The following is a 21668-nucleotide window of genomic DNA, read 5'->3' as shown; positions in this document are numbered from 1 at the left end:
GATAGATGTTGTAAATGTACCAGAAAGAGGCTATCCTTTAATAAATAAATTACAAATTGTTGAGCTCTCCATCCCTTGAAAGCATTTTAACACTTTTGACACTCAAAACACAATGAACCATTGTTAAATATGTATTTTATTTACTAAAACCAAACACTGTACAGTTTAACTGTGAGACACAACAATGTCATGACATACAAATCCACCCATGGTTCATTTGATCTGTAAAAAACAAATAACTGTTCACACACTTTTGATCCACAATGTTTAGACAGTAATTTACTGATTTCAGCAGCTCATGAGGAAATCTTACTTTGGAGGAGAAATCTTAATGATCAGCTCAGAAAATAGTTTCAGCACATGGGTCCTCCACCTCAGTTTTTCCTCGATATGACAACACAAAAGTTCTGCTTTTCAGTATTTTTGTATAAAATATTGTTCCTTTACAAACATCCATCTGTTCATACAGTCAGAAAGAAACACGTTTTAATAAGTTACTTTGAATGAGTTCAATCATTACTCTTCCTTTTTTAATGCCTATGTTTACTCCTGTAGTTATTTTGTTGACATTAACACAAACATTGTGCCATCACTAACACAATACGATACATGGAAGTTTATTTTGTAAAATTCCTTAAAAAAACAGCAATATGTTATATAATACATTTTAAAGGAGCACACCCCACACTGGTGCTATCAGATTTTATTCACTATTTACATGTTTTAAAGCTCTTGTGAGGATTTATACGTTGACTGATTGATTGACACGGACCCTCTAAACAAACTGGACTACCAGAAAAAAGACTGACTAATCTTATACGGTTACTTTTCATGCATGAAGCAGCTGCTGCAGGTCGAAGAGATTAACAGCGCTCTGCAGAAACAGACTTTTTTAATACGTTTTATGCAGCAGAGATTCACGAGGAAGGATACGTTTGATTGTTGAGAGGAGATTTTTGGTAAAAACCCTATTGTGCACCTGGGCAGTACAAAAGAGAGAAGCGGTAGTAGGTAAATCAGGATATGTGCAGAGCACAATCCCCAATAACCCTGCCCCCTCATACATCAAGGTGCAGAGCTTTTGCATTTGTTGCCCTCCCATCATTTAAATCCAGAATGAAACCCCACGTTTCCCCCTGAGTATTTAAAAAAGTGCTATCATTAATATTATTATAAATACTGCTCTGTCTACAAGAGAGAGCCAGAGCTGACAGACAATGAAAGTTCCTCACAGGAGCTTTAAACTAATAAAACAATCTCAACACTAAAACAGCTCCTCAGTTAGAGTCTAAACTAACATTTTTATACCTCACAAGTTTGACTCAGAGTTAAGGTAGTCATCTCATCATTATGAGAAGTTAGACGTCAAGTTTTAGACCAAATATAGTGCAAGTCTTTAACTTATCTGTGGAAAGTTGGCAAAATGTTTCGATAGTTACTCGGCCCGCTGGAGATTATTTTAGAATACAAGTACATCCTTAGACTATGACTTTTCAGTGAGTGGTATGCCTTAATATGAGCAGTATCAAAGTCTGATGTTGTCTGCCCATCACTGATGTTTAAAACACATGAATGTTGTACTCGCATGGTTCATACATATTATGTTTTATAACCACAAAGCTTCTGTCCATTGCACTTTGTCCCTTTTTGCTTTGAAGGATACAAACACTGTTCTAACCCTGCAAAGTGCAACTTATTTTGAGCATTATTTCCATTTTTTAAATGCAAACATTTTATATGTTTGATTTCAGATTTAGTTGAAGCTTAAAATCATATAACATAAAATATTCACAGTCTCAACGCACCCTGCTTTCTTTGCCTCAATGCATGCTCTAAAGAAGCAGTGCACAGGGGCCTCTAGTGGTTAGGATGCAGATTGCAGCCAACTTATAACCTTACCCTCCAAACCTCCTCTCCCAGCTCTGCAGGAGAAACTATTTACACCTAAAAATTTGCAAAAAGCCTCACATGAACAATAAATCTTATTTTAGGTGATAAAACATGATTAAAAATGTATGAATATTGTGTTAACAGATCTTCAGTTGCACACTGGACCTTTCTTTTCAAGAACACAGCAGTGGCATGTCAGTAGCTGAGATTTCCTAGACAGCACACTGCTCCAATATTTACAAACACAGCCCTCCTCCGTCAGGTCGTTCATCTCTTGAACAGTCTGTGAAGAGACTACAGCTCCTATGTAACTCTAACACCGGCTTACAGACGTGAGATAAATGACAGTATTGCTCTAAAAGTTTATCCCTGGTGTGAATTATGGCTCTGCTGCACATGACCATGTGCGTGCATGGCGTCTCTCAAAGGTCGGGGTCCTCTCCTCGCAGAGTGTTGAACTCTTCAGGAGCGGAGTATTTGTCTGCACCGTGACCACTGGACTGACGGAAACCTGCAGCGATCCCGTCGAAGGTGCGGCCCTTCGTCTCAGGCACCTTGAAGTAGGTGAAGACGAAGAAGCCGAGCAGCAGGACCGTGAAGATGATGAAGACGTACGGGCCACAAAGTAGCTGCAGGGGTGTACAATAAAACATGAGGAAAGTGAATGCATCATGTTCACACAGCTAACACGTCTTTTTTAAATTTGTGTGTATGTGGTTTCTGGTACTTCTGGAGCCAGCCTCAAGCGGACACTCGATGAACTTCAGTTTTTAACACTTCCACATTGGCTTCAATTATCTTAGCCGGAGGTTGCCACTTGGTTTATATTCTATACTAAGGCTATAAAATATGATTTTAAAAAATCAGCTTTTTGTGTTTCACTTCCAGCAGCTCTACCTCCATTTAAAATCACCCAAATCAACTTTTTACTTGAAATCCAGCGCAGGGTTCGTTTATAATTTAATTTGCACCTTTCCTATGTCTCTCTTCTTCCTCTCCCGAGCCTGTGTGATTTCTGTGTGTGACCCTGTAGTGTCATGCCCTTATATTAGCATTTAAGAAGCGTGTGTCTATGCTAATTTGGAACACTGAGCATGAGCTCCAAAGTTCCGAGGACATGGCTTTCATCAGTTAAGAACACAGGCAAGAACAATTCTGCTGTTTAAGAACCATTCATGAATCAGACGTAGCCTTCTCTTTGAAACTTCTGAAGAGGACATTTTTGTTGGTGAATGAGGCCCTAAGAGACGTCATGTGACCAGGATGCTCAACAGCACTGAAATGTCTTACCTCGACATACTGGAAGCCCATTCCTACTATGAAGTTTGCAGACCAGTTGCAAAAACCAGCGACTGCAATGGCAGCAGGCCGGGGTCCCTGACTGAAGAGCTCGGCCACGATGAACCAGGGGATGGGGCCGGGGCCGATCTCAAAGAAGGCTACAAAGCTGAAGATGGCCACGATGCTGAGGTAGGACATCCAGCTAAAATGGTCCTGAAGAGCACAAAAAAACAGATGTCAGTCGCTTTGTTTCATGTTTATGGAAAAGTGATCACAAATACGTACCAAAAGCGCCATAGCGATGGTTAGAAAAACTGCTGAGACCGCCATTCCCATCAGACCGATGAGGTGAAGAGGTCGCCGGCCCATCCGCTCCACCACAAACAGCTACACAGAGAGAAGAGAGACTCGTTACAGACATCAAGGAGCTACACATCTGAGAGATTCGTTCAGAGGTCGGTTTGTGACGTACAGACACCACGGTGAAGGCAACGTTGACCACTCCTGTACCGATGGTTGCATACACCGGCTGGGACACGCCTGCTCGATGGAAGATCCCAGTGGAGTAGTAAAACACCTGAGGAGGAAGACACAGAGAGTGAGTGAGTGTCTGTGTTATCATTGCTGGGTTTGTAACATTGTTGAGGAGAGCGCACCGTCTCCAGGATTGACTTTTCTGCTGCCTCCAGCTTCTTACAGCGGACCAGTTTGTTGGCTCGTCAGCAAAGAGGCGATGCCAGGGTTTCCTGGATTTACACCAACAACCAGAGTTCTCTTTGAGCGCTCTCTGCCAAGTTTTTAAAGTTGCATGCCAACGAAGATCTGGCTTGCTACAATGCTTTGAACCAATTCAGCTGGTAGAAGAAGTCTAAAGGATGCCAGATCAATCACTTTATGCTTCAGATTTGTAAAGACTGGTTTGTTCGCAAGATGACTAGCGAGTAACTTTAAATGTTGTTTTGATGCAGAGTCTGAAGTATAGAGACATCTCTTGGTACAGTCCTGCAGGAGCATGGAAGTTGAAGTACATGTATTTGAGCTGTTTGCTTTGCACAGTGCATCTCTGGACCCTGCACACCTTCTCACCAGCACTCTATGCGTGAGTTTCAACCTCGCCCAGTTTTAATCTAGTTTCTAATTTAGGATGGAGTTTACGCTCTGACGTTTCAGGGGTTGCACCAGCTGAGACAGTTTGATGAAAGCATAACTTGCTTTGCGATAAATGGCTGTAATGTCTCTGCAAAATGTATGATGACTCTGATCCGTTCTCATACTTTCATTTTCCACAAGTGGAAATAATAGTGCACTATTATATTTATGTCTGCAGCAGTGGACAATTTCACCGCTCGATGTTGCTGTTATTTTACACAACAGATTAGTTATAACCTTACCATAATGCTTTGTCATATTTTACATACCTTTACTTTGCTGTCAGTTGACTAACGGGAGTTAATGGAAGTAATTTCAACCAGCATGAGAGAGAGACGGCTGTACTCCACCTTGTTTAGAAAAAAAGCTTTGCACTGGTTTCAAAATGGAGAGAAAACATCTTTTCTGAGACAGTTTGGATGTTGTGCTCTTCTAGTTGAGATGAACCTTAAGTCTGCATGACGTCTGGGAGGCAGACACCCTCTCTACTTTTAGGAATAGGCCTTAAACTTTCCTTTTCGATAAAGCTTATAGTTAAAGCTTGCTCAGGCTTGGACTAGCTCTTAGTAAGACTGCCGGGGGAACTGACACACTGGGATCCTGTCTTTCCCTCTCTCTCCTCTCTCTGCCTGTCACATTAAAGTTACTAACCGTAGACCTTTCTGGAGTCCCTGAGCTCCCTTGTCTCGTAGGTTCCTCTGGATCTCTGCCGTTGGCAGTCTGTTGCTGTGGACGTTCCAGACTCCAGCTGCTACAAATACTACTATCCGTCTCACCACTATCATCTCTCGCTCTTCATCTCCCTCTATCCCTCTCTCCAACTCGGTCTCAGCAGATTCCTGTCTAACATGAGTCTGGTCCTGCTCGAGGTTTCTGCCTGTTACAGGAAGTCTGTTTTTCAGTTTCCCAAGACATTAAAGACTGGTTGAATAGTGAAAGTCCACACTACCGTCGGCCCTCGAGGTCTTACAAATATCATAGTCCATCATGGCTGCAGAGTACAAAAAAATAAAAACCTACAAAATGTGCCATGCATTTTCTTGATTGGATTGCACAATTTGAAGGACCGTTTCCATCCGACACTGAGAAGGACTTTTTAGTTGTTTGACTTACAGCGTTGATACCAGACAGCTGCTGTGAGAGCTGCAGCATGATGGCCACAAAGATGGGCTGCCGGTACGCCGGAGAGCGGAACAGCTCCAGGATGGTCACCTTCTTCTCCCTCATCATCTGCTGGCTCTCCTCCTTCATCTCATGCATGTCCTCACTCACCTCGTCGGTGCCCCGCAGCTTCACAAGAACTGCAAGACAGAAGTTACTTGGATTTGTGAAGCAGCAACACACTGAAGTTATCAGGGAGGGTTGGAAGTGTGTGGAACGATGTGTTTGAAATTGTGTGCGTGTCTCACTGCTGCGGGCTTTGGTCTCCTCGTTGCAGTTGATGAGGAGGTATCGGGGGCTCTCGGGGCAGAGGGGCAGCAGGATGCACTGCAGCACGGCCGGCAGCAGAGTGAAACTCAACAGGAGGGGCCAGAGGGTGTGGTTCCCCATGATGGCCTCGATACCAAAGATCTGCACAACACAGACACAGTACACTGTTTACCAACTGGATACAGCATGCTCAGAGAAATACATTAGTTACACATCATAGCAAACTACCAGGAGTGTGTGGCTGCTGCAACGTTACCCTCAATGAGAACACTTTAACTCAAGTGTCATGGTCTTTTTCCATTTTTGAAGCCTGTACTTAATCCAGAATGGTGCAAAGACATTAATCAGCAACATAGCGTCAACAGCATTTCAAAAATATCTAAGAAGTGACAACAAGACAGTGAAAAAGTTGTGTAATGCGACAAACACCAAAAGAACATCAGTCATGGCTCTGTAATGGAAGTCCCTGCATTGAAAACAGACATGACTCTGAAGCGGAAGTCACTGCATTGGCTCAAATTCATTTAAAAAAACGTTGTCTGTGAAAACAGTTCATCACTTCATCCACAAATGCAGGTTAAAACTGAACCATGCAAAGAGGAAACCATATGCTAACATGATCCAGAAACAACAGGGACTTCTCTGGACCTGAGCCCGTTTAAGACGGACTGAGGGGAAGTGGAAAACTGTCCTGTAGTCTGTTGGATCAAAATCTGACATTCTTTTTGGAAATCATGAACGCTGTGTCCTCTGCTCTAAAGAGGAGAGGGACCACCTGGCTTGTTATCAGCAATTAGTTCAAAGCCAGCATCCCTGATGGTATAGGGGTCATAAGTGCTCATGGCATGGGTTGCTCTCACATCAGTGAAGGCTCCATTAATGCTGAACAATATGTACAGGTTTAGGAGTAACGTTTGCTGCCAGCCAGACAATGCCTTTTCAATGTCTCAGCTCACAGACAATAAAGAAACATTGACTGTCACAGTTTTTTGTAAAGACACTCAAACTAAAAATCCCACTGTCTGACAACATGCTAGTCCAACAAGCTTCATTAACAACATTTGTCATCTTTAAATACACCATTCTCTATACATCATTCCCAAATCTACCTCCTAACTCTCAGACTCCGGGAGGTTCTCAAGCGCTCAATAATCTAATTACGTCCAATTATCAGACTAAGGCTTTATTCGAATTAAGTTGTTTACATGGGTTGCTTTTACAGACTCACTTAAAGAACAGGAAGTTTCTTTGCAGCCTAAAGGTGTAATACTCTGAGATGGACCAGCAGTGAACAAACCCAATCAAAGCAAACTTCACTTTTCATGACATTTAGATGCAGCAACAAGAAACAGTCACTGCAAGAACAGTGTCGCATGAAGCAACATTTTGGACAGTCAACTGGATGAAATATCACCACGTTAAATGAAGACGTGCAATATTCATGCAGTGCTTTGTCTGACTGATGTCTATTTAAATTCAGGCTCATAATTTCTTAGCAGGGAAAGGAGGCTTGTATATATTTGTCCTCTGAGCAGGAACTCTGTATCTATGACCTGGAGACAGGAGCTAAACTCGCCCAGCAGGGAGTGATCAGGACAATCCGATATAGCCTTGGACTTCCGTATGACCTTCCTAAATCCACTGTCTGTGTATAGAAATACAAAAAGCTGCTTCTTCAGGGAGTCTGTGCATCCTGGGGATTTATCAGTGACAAATCTGCTGATATTTAAAAACAAAAGAAAAATATCGGCAGCTTACTGAGGCTACCACTCGTCTGGTAAAACACGTCCTTAAGCTTGTTGAATAAAACATGCTTCGTCTGTTGTGTTGGATTTGGAGAATGGTAAACTAACAAAGTGGTAAGAAAAAGAATAGAAACAAAAATGACAGTGCAATTGGAGTCAGACGGAGTGGGCGGTTTGGAACAGATATGTTTTGAGTTGTGATTTGAAATGGGGGAAAGAATCGGTGTTTCTGAGTTGAGGTGGCAATGAGTTCCAGAGACGGGGAGCAGAGCGGCTGAATGCTCGGCTCCCCATAGTGGTGAGACAGGCGGAGGGGACAGACAGGTGTATGGAGGAAGAGGATCTGAGGGAGCGGGAGGGAGTGGGAACATGGAGGAGGTCGGACAGATATGGGGGGGCGAGGTTGTGATGGTCTTGAATGTTAACAGGAGGACTTTGAACTGAATGCGGAACTGAACAGGGAGCCAGTGGAGCTGTTGGAGGACAGGAGTGATGTGGTGGATGGAGGTGGTTCGGGTAATGATACAGGCATTCGAATTCTGGACCAGTTGGAGTTTATGGAGGGATTTGTGAGGGAGGCCGAAGAGGAGAGAGTTGCAGTAGTCCAGACGGGAAGTGACAAGGCTGTGGACAAGGATGGCGGCAGTGTGGGGGGTGAGGGAGGGGCGGAGACGATTGATGTTACGAAGATGGAAGTAGGCAGTCCGGGTGATGTTATTGATGTGTGATTGAAAGGATAATGTGCTGTCAAGGATGACACCCAGACTCTTAACCTGGGGGGAGGGTGAAACGGAGGAGTTATCAATGGTGAGTGAGAAACTGTTGGATTTGGATAGAGTGGATTTGGTGCCAATGAGGAGAACCTCGGTTTTATTACTGTTTAGTGTAAGGAAATTTAGGGTGAACCAGGTTTTTATTTCAGAGATGCAATCAGTGAGGGAGGTGGGCGGGAGAGTGGATGAAGGGTTAGTGGTGAGGTAGAGCTGGGTGTCATCTGCATAACAGTGGAAGTGAATGTTGAATTTGCGGAGGATATTACAGAGGGGAAGGAGGTAGATGATGAAGAGGAGGTGCCCCAGGACAGAGCCCTGGGGCACCCCTGTAGTGACGGAGGAAGGAGTGGATTTAAAGGACTTGAGTTGAGTGAACTGTGTGCGGCCAGAGAGGTAAGATGTGAACCAGTCTAACGGAGTGTGGGTGATACCAATGGAGGATATCCGAGTGAGGAGGGTGGTGTGACAGATGGTATTGAAGGCTGCACTTAGGTCGAGGAGGATGAGGATGGTGAGGAGTCCAGAATCAGCTGCCACAAGGAGGTCGTTGGTGATTTTAAGGAGTGCTGTTTCAGTGCTATGGAGTGGGCGGAAACCGGACTGGAACTGTTCATACAGGTTATTGTGGGTTAGGTGAGAGTGGAGTTGGGAGGCAACTGTTTTTTCCAGGATATGTCCTTCTCGCTTGCTGACCATGCTGGTGGTGAATCCCTAACTCTCCCTCCCAATCTTGGCAGGTCGCTGGATAATCTCCTGGTTTTACTGTAACTTGAGCCCTAACAGGAAGTGGTGTTACGGTAGGACTTGAATCTCATGCTGCAGAAACAGAAACAGAAGCTTGTCTTCTGTCACATCTTTGTTTTTTGCACAAATTGCATTCAATAGTTAAGCATGCCAAGTACAGATACAGCACCTTAAGAGGCCTAGTCTTCAAATCAGCAGCCCGGGTTCAATTCCCACCTTTACTGACCAACTATCTCTTCCTATATTTCCAGACTCCCGGAGGTTACTGTTGTGTTATTACTGGGTCTCAGTTGCCTGGTGAGTGATGAATTCCTGAGCCAGATCAGGCGATTGATGACCAGCAGGCAGAGCACACAAACTGAGTCGGGCAGAGCACATTGTCTGCACCACCCAAATCAGTTTTTAACACTTTAAAATGGGTTCCAATTGGGATTTCTTGGCTTTTGTAGCTAGCCTCTTGTGGACATTTGACAAACTTCCTTCTTTTTTTTTGTACCTCCTATTGGCTTCATTTTCAACACCAAAGGTTACTATTTGATAACACTGGATTGCCCATGAGCGCCCAAACACCAACCCAATTAAAAGCCTTCTCTGAGCTTGTGTTCAGTCGAAACTTATCCAACCACAAAAACCTATGTGGGCACTTCTTTGATAAGTCAACTAGGGACTAAACAAGCTGTACCTTCTATCAGTGGCCAGCAGGTGAGGGAAGCTTCAGTTGCAATACCATATGGAGGTTTTTTTGTCAGTGTACGGCTACCAAAGGTTGGAAATAAAGTTTGGAAATCCTGCTTCAAGAGTTCTTGTGCTCACCTGTGCAAGGAGAATACCAACTACAACTCCAAGTTGATGTAGAGTGCCAAGCGCCCCACGGATCGATGTAGGTGAGATTTCCTCGACATAAAGTGGCACAAATCCAGTGGACAGGCCAGAGTACAGGCCGATGATGAAACGTCCAATGATGAGCATCTCAAAGGAACCAGCCAGTTTGGAGAAGCCCATGAACGCAGCGGCAATAAAGGCGAGCACATTGGCCATGAGCATGGAGTTCTTCCTTCAGAGATAAACACAGCATTCAATAAAAGTCTGTTTTTATTCTTAAGAGATGATGGGTCTGATGTTAAATCAATAGAGGAGGGTCTTACCTGCCAAAGCGGTTGACGAAGAGTCCCACAGAGAATGAGCCGATCATTCCTCCGACAGAGAAGATGGCCACGGAGAGTGACCACAGAGCTGTGAGAGTGGGCTGAGAGATGTGCTCTGAAAACCTGTGGTGCCATGTCTCGTTGTAGAAGTGCTCAATGATCTGAAAGACAAAAACACAGAGGGCTTAGTTTGCAAGCCAAGGAAGGGATCTACAGGCTGAGTAAAGTTGTTTGTTTAAAGTTTTTTGATGCGGCACTCTGCATTTTTGTAACTGTGATTTAACTACGGTAAAGGAGTCAAATGGATGTTTAAATAACGACATCATGATGCAGATGAAAAAATCCATGCTTTCTTAGGTTTTGACAATTTGAATAGTGTTCTGATCCACCTTTTCAGATGCAATGTTAGGGCTAAAAGAGAATCTAAGCTCTAAAATTAATGACCCAGTGTTAGGATTCATTCACTTTACTTGGTGCAAATTTGCATCATTACACTTCTTTAAATTGAGTTGCTTTGCATTTGGTTGGCATATCTTTACATCAACTCGTAACATACAGCAGAAAAGTGTGCTATAATGCTGCAGAAAAAAAGAGAGCAGTAAAGTAGAGTGACACAGGATTAATTAAAACATCTAAAGTTGACGGAAAATCATTTTTAAGATGAGAACAGCAAAGATTTCTGCATGTGTCTGTTTGCATGCAGCAAGCAGACACTGTGATCATAGCATAGGTCTGTTGCTTTACCCACTAAAAACACAGTCGTCAGAGTAAAACACAGACATTGAACATTTCTATTAACCGCAGAACGGTTAATAAATATCTCTGAAACAAAAATATTTATCACAAATACAATTCGGGATCTGTGCATTTCAGAGATGTATCCCCTGTCCCTCATCTGACAGGAAAGACTACGTGCTTAGAGACGTGTATTAACGAGCAGCTTTAGGAAATTGCAAAAGTGCATATGTGACAAAGGCTTGATAGAAAACAAGCAAATAACTTTGTAAATAATTGTATTGTGAATAGAGTTTGGTGACAGTTACTGATGCAACGTCAGGACATAATGCCTGAAAGCTTTTGCAACAAAACTTAGCACATGAAGTTGAAATTATTCAAATTTTCACATGCATACATTCTGTATCCCAAAATGTGGTTATAGGCATCTTAGTATTTACCTTTAACATAATAAAAGTGGATACTTCCTGGGATCGGCTTTTCTTTGTCAGTGTAAAGAACTCCAAACTACATCTAAGTTTGCATCAGTCAAACTATGAGCACATTACGCTCAGCTGGTCTAATAACCTTGAGCTCCTTTATCCTTAATGCCTCCAAACAAACTGCTGCATTATCTCATTAACCTGCTCCGTGTCATTTCAGATTTCTGTCAGACCCCCTTCAGGGGCAGCTGGCAGCTCAGGAGCTCACAGTGACCTTAGAGAGTCAGATTAGTATCCAAAACACAACCTGGTGGCATGCAACGTCCTCAGCAACCAAGATCTCACAACATGAATTTTTCCTCTGCATAAGAACAGTTTCAGCTCGATTCATTCACACGATGAAACAGGGTCATCTCACTACTCTACCACAACTCTGATGGGAGGAGCTGAGCACTGACAGGAATTACCTTCACATGCAAGTTGTTTGCCCTGGATTTGACCTCTCAGGCATCATACTATAAACTTCCATCCCTCCTCTCTTTATGTCAGAGGTTTTCAGGGATTTATGCATCTTATTAGAAAATATGAAGACACTTTTTATAATGAAAAATGATCCCAAATTTTCTGCATGGTTTGCATAAAATAAAAATATTTTGCTGTTTTTTTCTATGTAGGTAACTCCCATTATTCTGCAAAAATATTGCAGTCAAAGGCTTGATTTATGTGGGAAAGGTGGAAAAGAAATTACCCTAACCAATTAATTGATGATTTAGTACATGCAAAATGGTTGTCAGATGAATCAGGGTGTTAACTTAATGAAATGTAAAGTTTGAGATGGACCCTTTCCATTGAGATGAGCTGATAACGTCTATAAAGAAATGAAGCCAGGTTGTAGTCACTGAGAAATACTCACATCCTGAGGAGCGTTGATGACTCCTGTGTTGTAGCCAAACTGTAGTGAGCCAATCACAGCTGTCCCTGCAGCCATCAACAGCTGGGGCGTCACCTGGTGATACAACAGAGAAACACAGATTAAGGTCTGAATAAAGACATGCAAATGTTATTAGACCAGAGTCACTTTGGTCCATTCACTGCCCCGATGCTTTGGCCATAAAAACATTGCTACTAACACGTGCATGAAGAAACATCTCATAAAGAAGTCCAGAAGATCCAGAGGGCAGAGTGCAGCTCAGTGTGGTCATGATGAATACCAAACTATCCTGCAGGACAAAGGCCTCAAGGTCCTGGATTCAAAGTTAACAACTTCTCTCTTTAAAATCACATCACTCAATCAAAGTAGAGGTAAGGTTTTAGTGACTATTTTGCTCATGATGATGTTGAATTTCTAATGAAACAAAACAAAACCACTTACATAATGTATCATCCACTTTGTATATTATTCTGCGAAAAGCTGCAGGTAAAGAAGGAGCTGAACAGATGCAGCTGAAGGGAGAAGTTTGTTCCTTCGAGTAAAAGTTCACCTGTAAAACTTCAGTTGATCACACTCCATCCATGCCTGCAGTTCAGCACCAAAGACAGCGCTCAGAGGAGACCGAAAACAATATCAGACAGATATCACTTTGTTTTTAATGCACCTTTCTAAACCAGAGTTATGAGGTGCACCACAGTCAGATAAATACAATGGATGGAAAAGAAGCGGATAAAATATTTTAAAATAACCAGAATGAAAATAAAAAGTATGAATGGATTAAACCCAATAGTAAATAAGTATGAAGGCGAACACCTGTAGACACTCTACAATAAATCCACCTCCCAGCTCAGAGCAATCAGACTCTTTTGTAAAACCTTTTTATACAATGATATTGAAACACAAAGTGCTGTACATAAAAGTAATAATGGTCATAATGAAATAGAATAAATTCAAAATACCCCCAGAAAATCAATATGCAAGGTTAAGACCATTAAATATAAATAATAATAATAATGCTAATAAAAATAATAATAATAAATTAAATAAAATGAGAATTAAAAAAAGAAGTTGCTGATGAACTGAGGAAACACTGTCATGATATCTTAAACCCTGGAGCTAAAATAAGATGTTTAAACTCAACACAGGAAATTCAACTCACCAAAATAAAATAAAATAATAAGACAATACAATATTACAAGATTAAAGCAGTAAAAGAAACTAAGGTGCTACACAGAAAGTATATACATCAAAGTAAAAACAGAATAAAATATCAAAATGCTGAGAGGTAAAAAAAAAAAAGATAAGATCTAATTAATAACTTAACAAATAATGAAATAATCCATAATATATTCAAAAATAAACACACATTTAAATTTAACTGAATAAATAATATATATGTCATTTACAATTTACAAAAAAACCCAGTATTTGACTGAAAAACTGAATAAAATTTGAACTAGACAAAAATAAATAAAGTTAGAAGGGATAATCAGTTAAAAGTGAGACTAAAAAGGTCGGCTTTGAGTTTGTACTGGAACTGTTTGATGTTTGAAAACAACAAAAACAAAGATGCATGAAATAAATGCAAAAGGTTCTTCCGCATCACAGGAGAGCTACATTTGACTGACAGTGCACTTCAAATGTTATTACCTGCAATGATAAGATGGACTTTCAGGGCTGTTTTTTGTCTTTCATGACAAACAAGGTGTGCGTGTAGTAAAATAAAATAAAAACAATGCAGTGCTTGTTGATGCATGACTTTTTCACACATTGCAAAGAGTGCAGAGAGGAAATTTAAGAAGCAGAAAGCTGCAGAAAACGTCATGCAGGTGTTGGTCAGAAGGGACCAGACTGACTTTTCGAGGTAGAGTTTGTTGCACATTTTCAAGTTACGTTGGATTTTTTTGTTTGTTTACATTATTATCTATTTGCATTATTTACTTAATTATGGTTTATGTATTAGGGGTAAATACAGTGTTTATAGACAAACTGAAAACAGCTTTACAATAATAATATCATAGGGTTTGTTGTGGATACTAATTTGCATCACCCACCTCTGTAAGAGTGAGTAAGAAATGACACCAGTAGTGAAAAGAGAAAAAGAAAGGTATGTTATGCTCAGCAAGATACAGTAAAACACATCTAGAAGTGACAAAAAGTAGAAAAAAATCACAAAGGGTAAAGACACTTCAAAATTATAACATTGAATTCTGTTCTATGTTTATTGTCATGCACCAAAACACACATTTCTAGACAAGAGTGTTCTTTTTTTCCTCATCTTTTTGAAATATATATATTTTGATAGATTAGCAGAGGTCACCTAAGGTCACCTGCAGGATGTCTGACGGTGCAGAAATCACAACTCTAAAGCATTTCCCGATTCACACCTGAGAAATCACCTTAACACGTACAGGCTGCATGTGACGAGAATGAGACATGTCTAAAAGATGGCTTCTGTGCGCTCTGCAGAGAAGTTGTTGCTTTGTGCATGATGCTAAGAGTAAGACCCGGTCCTGTGTGGATCACTCAGCATTTACCTTTCCGCTGCACTCCATCCCGGCCTCCTGGATCACTCTCAAACTCCAGACTTCACCTTCAGACTGTGAAATAAATCCCGCTGGTTTTTGTAATCTGTCGGGTTCTCTGAGATCTATTTCCTACAGACTCATGTCGTCATGATGCTGTCTGCACTATCTTTCAGTCCAACATCAATGTAAACAGATCTTTCTCAGTTTCTTCCTTCATTCACCTGCTGCTGCGGTAAGCAGCTTAGTGACGTCAGCGCTAAGTGGATCTTAACGAGCTGGCGTGCATCCAGAGGAGTGCGAGGATCTCTGCGCTGATTGGCTGAGAGGGTAACACACCAACAAAGACACGTGTATAGTCAGATCAGATTAATAATCCGGGTGTAAGTGTAAAATATGGATCAGATATCGGACGAGGAGCGAATTTGTGTGATTATGTCCCTCCTTGTGTGCAGGTATAGACTGTGTTTAAACAGGTGTAAGAGTGCAACAGGTGGCAGATCATTTACCTGAAATTCTGTTATCATGGCTGACTAAATCTTCCACATATAACGCCTTAAATCATCGAGACTTTATGGATATACTTTCATGGCACTGCTTTGATTTTGATGGAGTGAAACACCCACAAACACAGGAGACTCCTCCTCCTTCTGCCCCTGACAGTGACAGTCTCTGAGGTGGATGCAAGGCTGTTCAAAAAAAATATCAGGGTCTGAAATTTTGTTTAAACTTTGGGGAGTTTTCGCCTCTGTGTGTTTTGGTAGAGGTGTTATGGTTTTAAATGTAATAATCCATCCCAAAAAAGAGTGCAACAAACATAAAAATCCATCTAAAAGTTGTGAGCTTCAGCCTTCTCCTTCATCTCGTCTTGTTCTTCATCTTTCCCTGATATGGCATGGTAACATCTTTATACTCTTTTACACATACTAATCTTTATGTTGTTTGTTTAAGAATCACTCAACGTAAACCAAACGAGTCCCTGAACTTTCTCCCTGCAGGGTTCATCGTATCTCACAGCTTCTTAAAGTCAGTTGATACTGAACGGATTAGCAGGGGCAATCGAGGCCTCCAGCTCAATTTTGCCCCCTAGTGTGTTAATCCGTTGCCGCAGGAGCTTTAATGTAAAACACGCTTAAATTGACATGTAGAAGGATATAATGTTTAGGTCAGTTAGCACTACTTAGGTTGAGATGCAGATGGATTTAGCGACTACCTTTGTGGTACCGGCAGTATCACCCCTTCCCTCGTGCTTTCAGACATGCAGCTACTGAGGATGTAAATGTATTCATAACCAAGCATGTTTCAGAAGGAACTCCAGAAGACATATGAATGCAAGCAATCCATGCAAGGTGCATCAAATATTAAGGATAAGAATTTGTAATGTCAAGATCACAGCCGAGTACGGTTTGCACATTTTTACAAGCATATTTTAAAACTTTCAGAACTTTTAAAGGATGCCTAAGACAGTTTTAATGACCGATAACAACCGACAGAAAACAAAATGCTCTTAGCTGCAGTCCTTTACAAAGTACTTGTAAAAAAATAGGCTCCAGCTCAAGAAAAAGCAACACTTCAATCCTTCAATCTTCTTTTTCCTGTTTTATCATTTTGATCAGTTTTAATACTCAAAGGCTCCACCAGCTGCTCCTGTGTCATATCCGTGTGATGTTTTCTGCAGATCAATCAGCTGTCTGCTCAACACCTTGCAGAATTTTCTCGCTGAAAACCAAAAACAGGCAAAAAGAGGCTGAAAGACAGAAATACAGAAATGACAGAAAAACTGAAATCATGTTCATCTGATTCGTGTTGGTGTGAGTGAGGTTTTAACGAGGCCTCGCTCTGAGAGTTTTGCCATGGCACACGTGTTATCATGTGTCCTATTTAACATGTGACACAGGAAAACATTCCTATATTAGTTCACATGTTGGTAACGTTAATTCACTGTAGTGTCATATTTACACACAGATGTGAGCAAAGACCTCCATAGGATCATTCCCCAACCCCTGAATCAACCATCATCTCTTCATAGACTCTCTGCAGTGTATGTGTGTGTATGTGTGTGTGTGTGTGTGTTTGTGTGTGTGTGTGTGTGTGTGTGTGTGTGTGTATGTGTGTGTGTGTGTGTGTGTGTGTGGGTTTGTGTGTGTGTGTGTGTGTTTGTGTGTGTGTGTTTGTGTGTGTATGTGTATGTGTGTGTGTGTGTATGTGTGTGTTTGTGGGTGTGTGTGTGTGTGTGTGTGTGTGTGTATGTGTGTGCATGTGTGTGTGTGTGTCTCTGTGTGTGTGTGTGTGTGTGTGTGTGTGTGTGTGTGTGTGTGTGTGTGTGGGGTGTGTGTGTGTGTGTAGGACTTCCTCGTGTAAGCCCAGGTGAGGTTGCTCTCTCTCTAATCCTCTGGGGACAGTAGCTATTTTTACGTACACTCAGTGCAGTCAGTGAAGCCAACATGTGTGACCTGATGGTGTGGTTAATACATACCAGTTAATACAACTTACACAAGCGGAGCGTTCTTTAAATTGATTTATAGAGCTGTAAAAATAAATGATTTCCCCTGAACTGAACTGTTATGTGTGTGTTGTAGTGTGAGCATGCAAAAGGTGAAAGAAGGGGAAAAATAAGACGGATAAAAGACGGAAGAGAAATGAGCGAAGTGCCTTAAACCTGCATTATTCCTAAAGGCCAGCAGGGGGCGACTCAACTGACAAAAAAATGAATCTTACAAGAAACGGTCAAACTTCTCAGCTGTCTCACTCCCTCTGTGAACATTTTCCTAATGAGTTAGAGTTCTCAATCTCTATTTTTAAATCTCATTCAATGCAGAATGATGTTTGTTTTGTTCATTTTGGTCCTATTGAGAGTCCATAGACAACAAAGCAAGCTGTGATTTATGGTGTGGTTACACAGTAGTCGCTCTCAACTGTAAAAATACAAACTACTTTTATAAAACATCTCTAAACATTGTATTTTCACGCTGTAGGAGCACAGTCGGAAATACATTTGTGTATATTCTTCTATGTTGTGTTTATTCAGAACACATTAGTCACATTTTTTAAACTCACGTTCTGCAGATCTGCAGATTTCCAGATTTGCAGCTCCAAAATAATGTGTCGTAACATATTTGGTCTTCATTTCCTGTTTTATTTTGAAGTTTTATTATGTGTTTTACGGGTTGTCTCCGTGACATCACCCATTTGTTTCTGAAGCAGAGTTTTGAAGCCCATTGTCTGCAGATAGGTGGAGTAAACAGCTACAGTGTTCCCACCTGTCAGTCAAGTCAGCCATGCCCTTAATTATGCAAAACGAATAACTTTAATATCTTAAAGGCACTATGAGGAGTTTTTAACTTGCTGAGAAACAGACTGAAACTGGTACTGATGCCTCTTTATGACCCTCAAAAGCAAACAAGACCATCTACAACAACACTGATACCTTCTCTGTTGTCATTTTAATGCCTGAAACTGCTCTGAGGGGGTAGGTGTCAAAACAGATGATTGACATCTCGCTTTAGAAACACCCTTTTTTGGCTGTGTTCTTTGCAAATAATCACATTGTGCGATAAATCTAAATGTTAAAAAACAGGATGAGGTTATTGTCTGAAGACACTTATTTTGCATGTACAGGACAAGAGATAAGAGGTATCACTTTGTCCACAAGGGGGCGCCAGAATCGATACAAGCTAAAAGTTCCTCACAGCAGCTTTAAAAAAAAAAAAAGTTATACAAAAATTCAACCCCTGTACAGTGTGTGCAGAGAGACAAATGAGCTATTCAGAACTAAAATGTTTTTTGAACCAGGCAGTAAACCACTTTATTTCCACTGTAAAGATGGTCTTTTTTGAACGGGTATGTATTTGGTTTCTGGTGTTTCTGCAGCTTGCCTCAAGTGGACGCTCGAGGAACTGCAGTTTTTAGACACTTCTGCATCGGTTCAATTCTCACAGCCGGTTGTTTCTTCTATGTTGTTTTATGTTCTTTTTGTTTACAGTCATCAATAGTTTCAGTTTTCCTCGTGCTCTTCAGTTGTAGTTCCTTGTGTTGTTTTGTCAGCCAGCACCCTTGTATTTGATTCCTGTTTTATTATGTGGTATTCTCCCAGTTTGTCCAGTCTAGTTTTACTTCCTGTGTGTCTTTCCCTCAAATTTGATTGCACACCATGTGTTTCACCTGTGTCTTGTTATCACACGTGTTTGAATACCCAGTGGAAGAGTAACACTGACAAAGTAACATCACACAGTAAAATGGAATTTTTGTTTTCTGTCTGTTTTGAAAAGATTGCCTCCCTACAACTCTGGTATGGACCATTAGCGGTCCACAGCTCAAGCAAAATAGTTTCTCTGGCTTTTCTAAACCTCTTGTCAAACCACATAAAAGTTTTCAACACAAAAAAATACCTGAAGCTCGAGGAATAACCAGATCGACGCAGACTGTCTGCTGGATGTGAATAATAGTGTTGGCATGTTGCAGCTGAACCGTCCTTCAGAGTTTTGTGTGAAGACAGCAGAAGATGAACTTGAATCTCAGCAGATTCCAGACGTTGGTCAGGAATTCACTCTGAGGTTTAACAGTCTGTGACACCAAACTATCAGCTCCACCGAGGGGGTGAAAAGTTCAGGGATTCTCCTGAACTGCTCCATATGACCCTCTCTACTTTTAAGAGTAGGCTTCAAACTTCCCTTTTTGATAAAGCTTATAGAGCTGGCTCAGGCTTGAACCAGCTCTTAGTTATGCTGCTATAGGCTTAGACGGCTGGGGGGAACTGACACACTGGGATCCTGTCTTTCCCTCTATCTCCTCTGTCTGCCTGTCACTCTTCCTGTCCCATTAAAGTTACTAACCATAGACCTTTCTGGAGTCCCTGAGCTCCCCTGTCTCGTAGGTTCCTCAGGATCTCTGCCGTTGACAGTCTGTTGCTGTGGACGTTCCAGACTCCGGCTGCTACAACTACTACTATCCATCTCACCACTATCATCTCTCGCTCTTCATCTCCCTCTATCCCTCTCTCCAACACGGTCTCAGCAGATGTCTGTCTAACATGAGTCTGGTTCTGCTAGAGGTTTCTGCCTGTTAGAGGAAGTTTGTCCACTGTAACTTGCTAAATGCTGCAAAGTGCTCTGCTCATGGTGGATTAAGATGAGATCACTGAGTACTGCCTATAAGATGGGACTAGATCTTATCCTGTCTTGATGTTAGGTCTTTGTTAATAATATAACATAGAGTACAGTCTAGACCTCTTCAGGTAACATTTGTTGTGATTTGGTGCTATACAAATTAAGATTGATTGATAAATTGGTGAAACTCTTGTTATGGACCGACAGAATAAAATTAATTTACAGAATAAAACGGGGCTGCCTAATAAATTGCAATTTGCTCATTGTTCTAACGTTATTCTTCAGAATAAAAACATCTGAGTTCGGCCCAATGAACAGTAATAATTTAAAGAGGTGGCATTATTCTATTAAATATTTTACAAACAAATAAATTAAATGTTGGGTTGAAACAAAGGAAGGAGGAATCATGTGCAGACTTAGAGATTTATTTAGGAAAGGGCAAATTTGACAAGTTAAAAAAAATAAAATCTAAATGTACAAAAAAAATAAAATCCAAAATGTCCAAAAGAAAACACGAGAGAACCACATGGAGCAGGAAAAGGTAAACAACGAAGAACACAAGATGACGTATGAGCTGACAGAGAAACTAAATACGTAAAGGATAATTAAACACAGGTGTGACAAAAGACACGGGCAAAACTACTCAGGGTGGGGCACACAATCACTGAAGAGGGAAAACTCAGGGAAGTAAAACCAGACTCAACACACTTGGGGAAACACTAAAAAATAAAGCAGGAAATGCTACAAGAACATACAGGTAAAGAAACACAATACAACACATGAAATGACAACTGAATGATAAACAAGATTGATATCAGAAAACGGGGAGCAACAAGACAATACAACTCATGACCACAAGTAAAATCTACAAAACAGATCAGGAAATCAAAGCCTGAAACAACACTAAGAAAATACAAAACAAAACAAAAGCAATTTATGACAGAAATGTTGGACGTTGATATTAAACATGGGCATAGTTTGAGATTGTTAGGTAAATGTGAGTTGGAGTGTTGGAGCTGTAGGTTGCTCTGAATGGCTTGTTCAAAAAGTAAGAAAACAGAATTACGTAAGGACACAATATCTGCTCAGATCGTGACATCACCAATCAGTGCCTCGTCCACATTGAAGTATAAGCATTAAACATGTCCAGCAGTTTAAGTACTTGGGTATCTGGTGAGATCAGGATCTCTCTTTAAGGTCACACCTATCAAATGTTATTGGAAAGCTAAGGCATCAGTTTGGGGGAGTTAAACTTTAAGTTACTGATCTCTACAAAGAAACTTAAACTATGAGCAGTTGTGATGATAGCAACAGGGTTAAAAGTTGTGACATTTGACTCGTTTATTTTTAAGGTGTGTGAACTGCAGAGCTCAGAGGAGGAGAGCTGAATGAGGACAGTTTCATGTTAAATCCACCGAAACAGGCAGATAAGAATCCATCAATCCATGGAACACTAACTGACATGGAATCACTGGGACTAATTTTAAATATCTGTATACATAAATCATTTTGAATCAACAAAACAATCTTTGAATCAATGTTGTTTGCAATGTGATTTTGTTTTAAGTTAGTAGCCGGGTAGTTAGCAAGATAATATATGGCTAGCAGGTGGTTATGGGAAGTAGAAATTTGACAGAGAAGTGGCAGAATCTGCCTTCAAAATAAAAGCCCCAAAAAAAGTCTACAGCAATCAACGCCAAAAAAAATAAAAATAGGAAAGCAAACTGTGTGTCAAAGAAAAGACACATAAAGGGGGTATTTACTAAAGGTCTAAATTTGTCAGAGATAAAAT

At 41.0% G+C, this 21668-nt stretch overlaps 1 protein-coding gene across 2 annotated transcripts; it reads right to left on the bottom strand.

The window, feature by feature from the left end:
- Positions 1-115: 115 nt before the first annotated feature.
- Positions 116-15046, bottom strand: LOC117821799 (solute carrier family 2, facilitated glucose transporter member 1-like). Of its 2 annotated transcripts, XM_034696303.1 has the most exons (10): positions 14784-15046; positions 12229-12321; positions 10159-10319; positions 9827-10067; positions 5730-5892; positions 5434-5621; positions 3644-3748; positions 3457-3558; positions 3181-3384; positions 116-2519 (listed from the first exon to the last, which is right to left on the bottom strand). In XM_034696303.1, the coding sequence occupies exons 1-10, from the start codon at positions 14799-14801 to the stop codon at positions 2313-2315; spliced, it is 1482 nt and encodes a 493-aa protein (XP_034552194.1). In that variant the 5' UTR covers positions 14802-15046; the 3' UTR covers positions 116-2312. The 2 variants fall into 2 exon arrangements, with proteins under 2 accessions (XP_034552194.1, XP_034552195.1); XM_034696304.1 differs by lacking the exon at positions 14784-15046 and having other exon boundaries at positions 9827-10063.
- Between the last annotated feature and the right edge of the window lie 6622 nt (positions 15047-21668).

This window comes from Notolabrus celidotus, chromosome 11, assembly GCF_009762535.1.
Source record: "Notolabrus celidotus isolate fNotCel1 chromosome 11, fNotCel1.pri, whole genome shotgun sequence".
Classification (NCBI taxonomy): Eukaryota; Metazoa; Chordata; class Actinopteri; order Labriformes; family Labridae; genus Notolabrus; species Notolabrus celidotus.
This window is presented reverse-complemented; position numbering and strand designations above follow the sequence as displayed.

Coding starts and splice junctions, on each gene's coding strand:
- LOC117821799 (XM_034696303.1), bottom strand. Junction 5,622..5,729: donor GGAGACCAAAGCCCGCAGCA/GTGAGACACGCA, acceptor TCTGTCTTGCAG/TTCTTGTGAAGCTGCGGGGC. Junction 3,385..3,456: donor CCATCGCTATGGCGCTTTTG/GTACGTATTTGT, acceptor TGTGCTCTTCAG/GACCATTTTAGCTGGATGTC.